General features: G+C 37.8%; 1 protein-coding gene across 1 annotated transcript; it reads left to right on the top strand.

The window, feature by feature from the left end:
* The first annotated feature begins 2 nt into the window (after nt 1-2).
* LOC136265847 (uncharacterized) lies at nt 3-1611 on the top strand. Its single transcript, XM_066060779.1, has one exon. It carries the CDS (start codon nt 120-122, stop codon nt 1425-1427), a length of 1308 nt encoding a protein of 435 aa, XP_065916851.1. The 5' UTR covers nt 3-119; the 3' UTR covers nt 1428-1611.
* The last annotated feature ends 12492 nt before the right edge of the window (nt 1612-14103 follow it).

Here is a 14103-nt window from a genome sequence, read left to right as displayed (position 1 = left end):
GCCACACACGCCCTATAATTGTCTGACTCGCGGAAAGTATAAAAGATGCTGCCTTGTGTGCAGGCCACATAACGACTAGTGATCTATCTTCGTTCGAGCGAAAGTTCCTCACTGTAAAGATGCAAGCAAAACAAGTAATCGTCTTCCTGTTCCTGCAAGCTGTTTTCGATTTCAAGACTGCGTACATGGCACCAACGGGATGTGGAGAACTGCAGCAATGTGAACCGGTCCAAGCTGAAATCTGCAGAGAACTGTATGGCAACCACAGTTTGACCGCTTTTCCTACTCAGCACTTCGATACTCAGAGCGACGCCCGTCTTCAATTTGATTCATTCAACCTGCTCATCCAGAACCAATGTTCGTCGATGCTGAACAAGTTTCTCTGCGGTTACTATTTCCCTCCGTGTACACAGAGCGGCTGCGGCAACAAAAACTTGTTGGGTCCCTGCCAAAGTCTTTGTATGGAAGTGCAACGCGACTGTGAACCGATATTAACTGCTCACAATCTAACCTGGAATTTCAACTGCAGCAAGCTATATACTTCAGCTTCAGAGCAGCCTTGCATCGACAATACTGAAGTCTCTACTACAAACAAACCGGCAACTGTTCCTCCAATCGACATGAAATGCCAGCAAATAGAGGACAATCCAGTGTGCTCTTCTTTTCACAGTCAATATAGGACATATTTTCCTAATGACAAATTCACTTCACAGGATCTTGCAAAAGATCACTTTGACAGCTTCAAGCCAGCTTTAGATAGCAATTGTTCCAAAAACTTGAAGCCATTCCTTTGCACCAGTCACTATCCCATATGCGTGGAAACACCCACCTCCAGTGGCACTAGCACGCAATCAATCTTTCATTGCAAACAAATATGTGAGGAAGTCAGAAATAGCTGCGAACCAGAGCTCTTGAAGAACAACTTTCAGTGGCCGGAACTGCTCAACTGTGATAGCTTTCCTGATGAACTTTGCTTAAACTCGACCAGTTTTCTCCCTATTGAGCAACCTACTACTCCTGAACCTGAAGTAGGTAAATGTGAACAAATCAGGTCTGATGTTCAAGAAATTTGTGGTGTCCTAGATAAAGACTATACTTTAACCCATTTTCCACATGGAGATTTTAACACACAAGAAGATGCTTACAAAGAGTTCAAGTCTTTTCTGCCATACATAAACTGTACTGCAGAAATGCGAGCTTTTCTATGTTACCACTTCTTTCCATCATGTTCTCCTACTACTGATGATTCACTGATACCATGTAGAAGTGTTTGTAGGAAAGCACGCAAAGGGTGTGAAAATTGTTTTGGTGATGGCTTAACTTGGCCTGCAGTCTGTGAAAATTTGAGTGTAAATAGAAACTGTGTAACCCTAAGGGATATTGAACAATATACAAGTAACTTCAAAGCAGAAGTATGTAATATGTAATTAAATGAATAATTGTAACTGTTGTAAATATAACTTGATATACATGATTACATACTTGTAGTTGATTGAGTTTTGTATAGCTATATACTTATTCTGTACGCTATTTGTAAAACTACCACAATATTGTGTGTTGTACATTAATGAATATTGACAATATTATTTACAATGTATCAGTCAATTTAAACGGTATATCATTAATGTTACAAAGGTGCATACACAGAATGTTTTACATACAGTGGTACGACAAAATATATTTGCCTTCTTAGGAATCTGGAAGAAATTTTAACATTGGGTACAACTAGAATGTATTCTGGTTGGCAGCAAGAATGCACTGCATTTGAAAGGTGTCAACAGCCACATACTCCCTATATGCACCGGGCCACTCCACTGCCATATCATCATTCCCTGTAACCTTGAGTGTAAAATATTATAGCTATGGCTTTTAACCAAAGAGCTGAATCCACATATATATCAATTTTAATTTGTGCATACATGTGGGAGGTAGACTTAAACACTTGTCAGGAATACATACAAGTCACTTGCAGAGCTTATGCACTGATGCTATCCTGCATGTGTATTTTTGTGTTGTATTGTGGCAGCTCTGGTAAAGAGCTGCATTGTGGTAGAACATGGTGAATACCTAAGGGCCATCAGCTGTTTGTGTATTGTTAATATGTGCATGTGTATTGTACGAGATTACTGCGTTAGTAATAATTGTAAATTAAGAAATGTCATGAATCGCTGAGTTATGATTGTAATATTTCATGCCAGTCTAAACTTGCAAAGTACGATCACTGTGTGACCAACATTATACTAGCGTGGAATAATAAGGAAGTTCACATGTATATCCAACCCAGGGGAGGATCCAGACTTTTTAAAAGGGGGTTCCACTCTGGAATTGCAATTTCAGCCTAGCTGTAGGTTGAAGACCAAAAAAAAGTCATCATCTAGAGATACTGACAATAGTGTCCTTCACCAATTTATTTATAACTACTAGCTTGCTACACTGCTCCTCTTAAGAATACTGTGACTGCTCTATTAGCGTATCTCGATCTTGACTGCTCTATTAGCTCTTTCAAAAGGGGGTTCCATGGAACCCTTTGAACCCACCCCCCCCCCCCCCCCCTAGATCCGCCCCTGCAACCAGAGTATTTTTTAACCATTGTTGTATGTACAGACAAATTATTGTGGTCTAGCAATCCATATACATGGATTCAGTAGTTTTGCAATATAATATAATTATCTTTCAGTAGTATATACTGCTATATGACTTTGAAATGCAGACAGAAGAATAGAATAGCGCAGTCATGCCTGTACTGAAATTTAATTCTGCATTGACAATAATATGCTCATCCTTGTTGTACTGTATACGGAATGATAAAATCCAGTTTCATGCTTCCATTGAACTTATGCTGCATTTTGTACATAAAATGAAGGAAATAATCATAACCCCATGAGCTTGCATTCTTGGTGCTCAAAGTTACTGTGACCCCACTGGTGGCCACGATTTTCTTTATTAGTGATTTAGCTTTGGTGATTAAAAGATCTAGATAAAATCATAAACATGATACCATAGACACCAACACATGTCCTCAAAAGAATCTTTAATGGTCACAACCATATATGTTCATACATCTGATGGCTATTAACTACCTTACACTACTTCTAAAACATTGTTACTACATTTACAGACTACAGTGTCATTTTGATTTTTTGAAGGTTAGCAACTCACATGTTGATTGTGTGGCATGTGTAGTTAGTGTACTCAGAATTGCTTAAAAGTCTGGTGAGCTTCTGCAATGTTTCAGCATTACCTACTTGCAAGATGACAGTCTCATAAGATTAGCTAGATGCACACATTAAATTAATAGCAAATTATATTATGACAAATCTAGTTCACATAGCTCTTGGAGAGTAAATATGCCAGTCCTCACCATAAAATGCATAGAAACTACTATGTACTATATTACAGTTTGGAAATAAAGTTTACCATCATTAAGGCTTTTGTTTTGTACCAAAGGGAATCTTTGGCGGGGAAAAACTTTGTGGCGAATTTGGCAATTTGCTACAAATTTGCCACCAAAGTTTAACCTGCCAATTACTCATAGTGCCTGAGATTAGTATCTTTATAGCTAAAGATTGAGATCGAATTCACCAAATACACTTTAGCTGGCTATTTGCCAAAGTTTACCTTTGCCAAAGTTTCCTTCTATACGGTACATGCAATTGTAAAATAACAATTAGTTATTGAACTCAACTTTGCTCATCACAGGGAGATGTATAGTAACTAACTTAGGGCTTTCAGTTCAGTGACAGAGTGACTAGACACTGGGATAGATATGTGGTCAGTCAGAAACCATGAATGTGGTACAAGTGTCTGAATGACTCATACTTAGTTCTAAATAATCCAAAGCAGACAAGACACTACTAAGCCTTAAAAATTAGATACAGCTACATGTACACATATTTACGTATGTTTAGCTTTGATAGAATATTATACAGCAAAAACATGCAGTTTTAAAACAAACTGTTTAATAAAATGTATTGGTTTTGTCCTCTGTGATCTTCGTACTGTACATCGGAGGCAGGTGTATTTCAAGCCAATAGTTTAGTAGACAGAATTGGTAAGGCAGAACATCATGCAGCAATATTAAATTAAGCCTTGTAGGTATGATGGTTCTTACACTAGGAATATGATAATAGACAATCCCATTATCCATGAGATATGTGATATCATGTATTAGTCCTTGAAAGACGTACATGGTTTCAGTTGATAAGTATTAAATTTAAAAGTATTAATGAAAGGATACTAACAATGGAAGACATACATACTCTACATATCCTTTGTTTGTATGAAGTGGATTTCACTAACATATCCTTATAAGACCACACGGAGATTTTCATGTAGCTATGCATTTCCTGGAATAAAACAAAGGTGCTCCTTCAATGTCTGCTTGAGATACCTTTTGAAAATTATATTTGGGAAGGAGACAACACCTCATAACGCCTTCATAATAAGCACCTACAAATGTAAACGGAAGTCCATAACTTGTTAACATGTTTGTATATTGATACATGTACACGTGTGGAATAATTGCCACTTAGCCCACACTGTGGGAGACATTGCATTTTCAACGTAACACAGGCGGCATGCTCGGACAAACTTATAGCATATATGGAATGAACCCATTAACATGGCTACATACAACCACAACAAAATAGCCACTTACTACACCACACCTGTGATCAAAGATATTAGCTAATGGCTTTATGATGCTTTCTCTATACGTGATGCCATGTAAGTATTCACAGAAGCTGTATACGTATGTATGTGATAGTGTCTTGCATTATAAACCATATGGATTTGGTATATTAGTTGCTATAAGTCACTTATAACCAGAGGCATCAGAGTAAACGTGAAAGCAGGTAAATAATATTATGCTGCTAGTCTATGGGTCTGAGGACATGCTGCCTGAGGAAAAGAAATTTTAAGATGCTATATCTGGAAGCAATTTTGGGCTGCAACACTCGTAACAATTGTTAGAGTGTTGCAGTCCAAAATTGCTTCCAGACATAGCATCGTATAAAATTTCTTTTAGGGATAAAGCAATGTTAGGGATAAAGCTGGAGACTAACCAAAAAAGAACACCTGTAACCCTATAACCATTTGAGTTCATCAATTTCCAAAGTATAGCCACAAAGAGAAACAAAGCTAATTATAACAGTTATTTTTAGAGGTGTTTAATATGGATGGTGTGGTTTTGGTGAAGGACAGGTTATGTGTAATTAATTGTTGATTCCATCAATTGTTGTCATCAAACAAATGATAAGTAATACATGTTCACATTTTAGCTTCATCAAGTTTGAAAGGTTTTTTATTCAGCCAAAAGGTGGTAAAGATTTGGTCGCACCTACTCTGACGCCTTTACTTATAACCACGTACAGTCCATTTAAATTACTAGTCTTGTCAGCTAGACTGCATATCTTGTACCGATATAGTGAATGACAAAAGAAAGATACAGTCTGACCGGCAGACTACTAATGAACAGGGTTTGCAATGCATAATTAGATATTACACAGGGTGTTCTCATCAACATTTGAATATTGTAGGTGTGGCTGCAATGTTCACTGACTTATCTGAATGTTAATCAACTTTGCAAACATTCAGACTGGCAGAATATAGCATTTGTGTGCAAGGAAGACTGTACATGAATGTAAGCATTTGCCAATAATTAGCTCAACAACATGATCTAACTGCTACATTATGTCTGAACGTCTAACCACTTCTATCATACTAGGCATTGTTCTATAATAAGGCTTTGAAACACAGAAATGACTGGCTGGTGTTTTAAAAAGATTTAATTTATCAGTTTTCAAGTAACACTTATAGTAGAAGGGATACAATGCATGGGTGGGCAGGTAGACATACAGGCCCTACAAATGAATTAACATTTTTCCAGACCATTTGACAGTACTGTGGTTTTGTTTTTAAATATTACTTATAGAACTATGGTTTGATAGATACGGATTTTCCAACAATAAATTGATGACAACGATGGAAGTTTCATTGACAATATTATAATAAATCCCTTGAGTCAAAACTGAAATATGTAGCTGGGTCAAGTTTACAGTACATATTGACTGTGATCCCTTCTTGTTTTATGGGTTTTTAGCAGTAACTTTGTAAACAGTCTGTTTTAGGTATCTAAATCAGTAGGGCATAAAATGTATGGATTTGAAATACAGATACCAGATACTGATATGGTATTGTATTTTATCAGCGACTGCACACCAACTTTACAGCTAAGTAACACCAGCAATAGAAGGGATATAATGCATGAGTACATGCAGACAAGTAAGCCCTATAAGTACAGATTCTTGAGTGACGTAGTTTTAGCACATCATTGATTGGTGCTGAGAAATTTGCGGTTCATATGTGACTGACCCATGATATCAGAGCATGTGGGAATATAAAACTTTCATACTTTTTAAAAACTGTTATGACTCATAACCATTTACACACCTTACACTATAGCCATGCAATTTTCAGCCTGTATTACACATTTGTAATAAAAAGTAGATAATATATTATATTCCAGTATAGAAATAAAATCTGTATATTTGCATTTTTACGGTGTATGTGTAGCTACGTAAATAAACACTTGGCAGAAGAAACCAGAGATTTCTGAATTACTGGAACTCGTACAGTTGTTCTACATAGAAATGAAATACTTCAACCCAAGTGTAAGACCATCCAAAGAATGAATACTTTTCTTTGCATGTGTATGATTGAAACTGATACTGTTAAGACATGATTCTATAATGCTTTCCATTCTCAAATTGCCACTACATGCTGAGTCTACATTATTGTCTTGTCTCCGCTGGTAAATATATGTGGCAGTTATTCATCTGCGAAGTCTACAAGCACATCATTAGCTACTGTAATATGCTGATGGAGATATGGAGGAGAATTCAAGATCATATAGCAGAGGTTGAGTGGCTGGAAAGAAGCACCACAAGTCAGTCTGAAAATGCAGCAACCTCACTGAGTGATATGCATTGCAAATTAGCTATATATAGTTAACAATTTTTATATGAGAACAAACACTGATTGATGGTTATGCTGTATATATGACTAGGCTGCATGAGGTGACACTTAACATCTGAGTAGCATGAACACCCATGCAAACTCACATGCATGCAAACTCACATGCATGCAAATACACACGTACCACAAACAACAAACCCTCTAGCTGCTGCATAACCATGCAAAACAAGTAAATAGAGTCAATACTATATCAGTAAATGCAAGCAATGCTCCTAGGGCAGAACTAGTACCGCTTATACCTTACAGAAAACATTGTGGGCACCAATGTCTCACTTAGATATTTGCTCGTTAAGAGCTACATCTATAATTGGTATTATTGGCTCTGTGATTCTTTGGTATTTCATACTTCTATTACAACAACCATGGAGCATTTCATGTAGTATCGGGTGCACTTTGTGAATTATTAGACTTTGCTTATTGGTCAGTTGTTTATGGTTAGATTGGATGTAGAAGGTGTACCAGATTCCAGCTATCGTGGCTAGATTATACACACTGCCAGAGAATTGAGTCAATGTTGGTCTAGAATATTTACTACATTTTCATGTCAAGATTCTGGCACCAACTCTCTCACAGGTCAATAGTGGCCATAGGATAGCACTTATGATATATTTAAGTTCACAATAGATCAAGACAAGGTTCATAAACATGAGTGCCCATAAATTACACATGTCATAAATTAAATTTATGGTTCACAGTAACACAGGTATTACTTCACAGATCTGTAATCTATATTTAGTATATCCAGAACAGATGCTAAAAACATTCCACATTGTAGTAAAGCTGGACATATTAGGCCACATTTCATGACCCAACATATGTTGTTACACTGAGTTCAGTATACATCTGTTATAGTATTGCAGTAGGTGCAATTATACTTCATCATGACATATATGGTAGCAATAATGCCAGTGTGTGCTTCTGTGTAGGGGGATAATTGCATGCATTTGTCTGCTGATGTAGATTAGTGTTAATCAAAAATTTTTTATGTGATTCCTTACCACAAAGTATGGGTAATCGATTTAAGAGTACTTTTTAATCGTTCGATTTAGTGCACATGAGTGAGCATCACATCATGAGGTAGCCTACCGTGTGTACAGTCAATTGTTGGCCGTCTATCTACGAAAATACTTAGCTAATACTTACATAAATGTAATACAGATTCTCCAGCATCATAATTAATCAATTTGCAGCAGAATGAATCTGGTAGATTGGCGATGGAGTGATATAATATGTGTGAATATCTATTAAACTATACCTATCTGGATTTGATGGTATTTTATAGCATTGCAGTGCCTGTCTTATCATGCAAGTTGCACACCTTCAATATTTATGTATATAGAAAGGACTAAGAACAAAGCTTCAAGCCTTCAAGGATGGTGCATCACGGTTTACACTGTGATCTTTACAATTTCACATACTACTGCACATTTACATTAGATGTGCGGCAAAGAATTTGAACATCAAGTACAAATAAACATATGTAATACTTTTCATCTAGTCTAATACAACACACAGACTGACAAACATGTATATGCAATTTGTCTGCCCAGCATGCCATGCACACAAATCTGCTAAACAAAACCCCTGCAGTCTATGTCAGAGCTGAAAACAAAACTTTTTTTGGATATGATATAACAAAAGTGTACTAAAAATATATGAAAAGCAGTTGCAACCTAGACGAGAATAAAACCAGGAATGAGCTGGATATCATTAATGTATTACAATTAAAAGGCTGGTCTGCAAACAGCAACATTGTTTCTCTGTGGATTTGACAGGAATGTTACTCATCTTCTTAGTCGTGCATTCAATGTGCTGTAAAGAAAAAAGCAAAAGCAGGAACTAAATTTACAGCAACAATATTCAAGTTACCAGATAATTAAAATCCCGGATTGTAACTTGATATATGATCAGTATATGAGTTAAAAGTTGAGCTGTGAAAAGTGTTCCCAATAAGGTACGGTTAGAAAGAAGAAAATGCACCACCAGCTGGATTCATATCCACATCCTCTTGCATACCAGTCAGGAATTTATGCTATGAGCACTGATCATTAGATAAACACAAATACTGGTGAGTAAGCAGCTACAGTGCAACAGATAGACGATCGCTTTTTATGTTATTCATTAATTCATAGAGTACACCATTGGCTAAATTTGGGATTAAAATTTGCATGTCTTGTTTGCTTCAGTACTATTATAAATATCCTACTTACGTTTGGTTGTAAACTACAAGCTGCTTCAGTTAACTATAAGCTGCATCAGGAAATTGAAATTATAAAGTAGCGGTCATTTAGCTAAATTTTCAGCTTATAAGCAGTATATTCAGTGCATACATATGTGTTTATAGCCTTACATATGGAGAACAATAATACACCACTCCAACTTTGGTGTGTGGTGTAGGACTTAAGGAAGATTTGTTATATGTGCATGATAGCCAAACTGATGTCCATGCCCTCAGGCCTGTGGACCTGGCTTAGGCTTATATATCAGGAAAATCCTCATGTTATGGTGGAGTAAACAAAAAGTGACCCTCTGTTTAATGTTTAGCTGTATGTTTATTCTGTATCTTTGTTGAGTTAATTATTAATATCCTCCTGTGCCTGTCATGCTGTTGTCTCATAGCTCCACTTGTTCTGACATTCATCAGTTCTTTTTGTCTATTATGTCTATCGTGTTTCCTTCTTCTTACTTGTTCTTCTGAATTCCGCTTCTTCTGGTGTTTCTCTTTCCATTCACAATCCTGTGACACCTACAGAGCAATTCAGCTCTATCATGCATCCATTTGGACGATGCATGAAAAATAAGGAATTGATCAGTAAAACATTCCGGCTATTGTTTGTGTCATAAATGTACATACCAGCCTTATATGGAACACCAGTAAATCACGCAACCTCCCAGGTAGGTGAGCTTTTGCTTTGAGGTGGTTTATTTGTGCCAGCTTGACAAATGGGTGAAGCGAGTTTCTGAAGACATTATGAATGCCTTTCACAATGTGCTATATGGATGTAAAGCAACCTTCATACACTATCAGAAATAACGAATTTCTTTGAGATGAAAGGAGGACTGTCCATGCAAACAAACATGAAGGGCAGCCTTGAGGGCTTTTCTAAACAGTTTTGCATGAGAAAACACAACAGAGACACTACAAAACAGTTGAGAAGATACTTCTGTGGTTTATTCAAGCTACGCTTCCTTAGCAGTGCATAGCAATGTAATTACCAAATTACAAAATAACTCATGAATTATGAAATTAACTGCACAGTAGCACATCAACTTGTTTCCCTGTGTGTATGTGGGTGAGAAAAAAAGTCTGTTGAAAATAGCATAGTAGTTGAAGATTGTGGGGAGGTTTCTGATTGGAAAGGATTGTTGATTGCCAATGATTAGTATGGATGATGACAATCCCATAAAAGCACAAGCCTAAAGAAAGAGAAGGGCCTGCGTTTGATTGGAGTCAACATCATCCACACCATTTAGTAGTCGTTCCTTCCAAACAGAAGCCATGCAAGAGATTTCCCAAAATTTGATTGTGCCAGATCCTTTTCCCACCCACACACATAAGAAAAAATGGTTTGGCTATGAGACATTAGCCCAGTCCATCTCTGTAAAAATCTATATGTACTGTAAATCAGTGTTAAAATATTCATCGTTAAAATTTTCGACACTACAGATTTTGACAAATGCTAAAAATTTGTTATGGCAAATTTAAAACACAATGCAAATATCAAGGCAAAATGTGAAACAAAATACAGTGGAACCTCTCTATTACGGACATTTTGGGACCAAGAATTTTTGGCAATTTTTTGCTGTAATATAGAGGTTTTCCTCTTTCAGAGGTACAAAATGTATTAACCAGACCAGTTGGGACCAAAATTTTTGTCATCATGGAGGTTTTTTCTATTGTGTCCTTAATTCGGGGAGTTTGTTAAGAGAAGTTCCACTGTACTGAAGGCGAAGCTAAAGGTTGTGTGCATTTGAAGAGATAGCTGCTACATCTGCACTTGATAGCTACCATGCAATTCAATCAGTTGCGGTATAAAGCAATATCTTCTTGGTGCCCACGTTTACACAGACTTGCTCCAGAAGCAGCCAACAACCCAGATACCATCCGTGCATGGCCGATCCAGCTCTTAAGGGACTCCTCAGCCACTATCAATCCTTAGGGGTTGCTGCATCAACCAGGAGAACATACTAAGCTGGAATTAAGGCACTTCATCAATTCTGTGCTCAATACACTACTGTAGCCTTCCCAGTCTCATCACTCACCCTACGATACTTCTGCTGCTATATGGCTCGCCAGGTATCGTATAAAACCATCAAAGTATACCTTGCTGGCATCCATCTGGAACACCTAGAGAGAGGCTTTGAAGATCTTACAAAAGATGAACTGCTTCACCTGCTCTGCACAGGAATCAAGAGGTCACAAGGCATATCAACTCGCACCCACCTACCCATTACCATCAGTGTCCTCCAAACATTAAAATCACGACTCCGCGTCAACTCTTCTTTCTCTCCCCTTGAGAAGCGTCTGCTCTGGGCAGCATTTACCATGGCTTTTTATGGGTTCTTGAGAGCCAGTGAATTTGCAACCCCATCCCTAACCTGGCAGCATGTACAACTGGTTAGCAATAAGTATACAATTTTCATTGAGCAGTCTAAGACAGACCCCTTCCGTTGTGGCCATACAATCACCATTCACGCTAGTGGCACATCCACTGCACTACAGCTATATGTTGAGGCAGTCCTCCGACAGCAGCTCACAAACGCCATTTGTCACCTTCTGCAGGACACGAGCTACAGCCAGCAGAACTACTCTAGTCACGGTTTTAGAAGTGGTGCAGCGACCACTGCTGCTGCAGCAGGCATACCAGGAGATGGAGCAGCAATGCTTACCAACTGTACATACACTCCTCTCCAAAGATGTTACAATCAGTACCAGCACTCCTCGCCCATGCCAACATTTCCAGTGGGAATAAAGCAGCCTCTGAAGGTTAATCTCAGTTCCTCATAATGGTATGTTAGCCCTGCTCGTTGTATGTGTACTGCTTGATATGCTCATTCTGTATGTGTGCTGCTAGATAGACTCATTCTGTATGTGTGCTGCTAGATAGGCTCATTGTATGTATACTGCTCAACATGTTCAGCTTATGTGTACTGCTAGATATGCTCATCGTATATGTGTACTGCTCAATATTGTATGTGTACTGCTCGATATGCTCACTGTATGTCTTGATATGTTCATTGTTTGTCTGCTGCTCGTCATGCTCAGTGCATTGCTCAATATGTTCATATTGCTTGACATGCTCATTGTATGTCTACTGCTCATCATGCTCACTGTATGTGTATTGCTAGATAGGCTCGTTGTATGTGTACTGCTTGTCATGCTCAGTGTATGTGTACTGCTCATCATGTTCAGTGTATGTGTACTGCTCGATAGGCTCGTTGTATGTGTACTGCTCGATATGCTTGTTGTATGTGCACTGCTCGTCATGCTCAGTGTATGTGTGCTGCTCTTCATGCTCAGTGTATGTGTACTGCTCGACATGCTCAGTGTATGTGGGCTGCTCATCATGCTCAGTGCAAGTGTACTGCTCGATATGCTCATTGTGTGTGTACTGCTCGTTATGCTCAGTGTATGTGTATTGCTCGACATGTGTACTGCTCATCCTGCTCAGTGTATGTGTATTGCTCATCATGCTCAGTGTATATGTACTGCTCTGTGTGTACTGCTCATCATGCTCAGTGTATGTGTACTGCTCATCATGCTCAGTGTATGTGAACTGCTTGTCATGCTCAGTGTATGTGTACTGCTCGACATACTCAGTGTATGTGTACTGCTCATCATGCTCAGTGTATGTGTATTGCTCATCATGCTCAGTGTATGTGTACTGCTCGACATACTCAGTGCATTGCTCGATAGGCTCGTTGTATGTGTATTGCTTGATATGTTCGTTGTATGTGCACTGCTTGATATGCTCGTTGTATGTGTATTAATTGATATGCTCATTGTATGTGTAACGCTTATCATGCTCAATGTATGTGTACTGCTCAACATGCTCATTATGTGTGTGATGCTGGATTTAGCTTATTACATGTGGGGATCCTAACCCATCTGCGTGTGCAATGTGGTTATTGTGTGTGCATAACTTTGAGTTTGGGAAAATTGGGTGCAGTGAAGCTGCTTGACCAGAATGATGCTCGCTACTTAATAGCTATGGTGATGAGATCACGTCATTAATGCAGAATGCTGTGCACTAACTTGGTCAGGCACTTCACTCAGCCATGTTCTGGGCTGCCCAATATTTTCCCAAATTAGGCCAATCATGCACCTGAGCTTGGATAAGCTTGGCTAATACAATAAGATGTTAATGATATTTAATCTGTGAAACAACTAATCAATTTATAGTACGTAAATATAAAGTATGCTTAAAATGAGGATTTATGACTTAGTATGAGCATTTCAACATTAAGTTAATTAATGCTTTCAGCAGGAGGCAATTACATGCACTTTATAAACATGAGGTAGCTATATATTATGTAACACCCAACTTTAACATGAGATATATATCTTTCAAACATGGGGTACCTTTTAACATTTTTTCAACATGAAACTGAAGCATTTATATATAACAAAATTATGAAGTAGCCACTGTTTTAGCATGACGGCAATATAGCATAACAAGGTACGTTGTGTACTTCAATGAAGTACCTTTCAACTAGAGTCCATTCCACATGAGGCAACCTTTCAACTAGTGATGATACCTTGCAGCATTTGGCATGCAGTTACTGTTTCAACAGAGGCATGCCTAAGATTTATGTACACATTGTTAAATGCCAGATATAGTCTGAGTGCTATATATAACATAATAAGTATAATATTATTGTCAACTTTTAGTTACTTAACTGACCTAATTAATTATATGCCTGATGATTTCACAATCACAATCACACGCACACACACAACCTTGTATCATTAAAGAATAAAGCAAAATAATTATAACTGTACAACCTTCATCAGTATCATGCTGCATCATACATATGCATATTATCTATATAGCCAGCTTTGGAATA

This window comes from Dysidea avara, chromosome 9, assembly GCF_963678975.1.
Source record: "Dysidea avara chromosome 9, odDysAvar1.4, whole genome shotgun sequence".
Taxonomy (NCBI): Eukaryota; Metazoa; Porifera; class Demospongiae; order Dictyoceratida; family Dysideidae; genus Dysidea; species Dysidea avara.
This window is presented reverse-complemented; position numbering and strand designations above follow the sequence as displayed.

Excerpts from the sequence above, each read along its gene's own strand:
- LOC136265847 (XM_066060779.1), top strand. The coding sequence starts at position 120 with ATGCAAGCAAAACAAGTAATCGTCTTCCTGTTCCTGCAAGCTGTTTTC.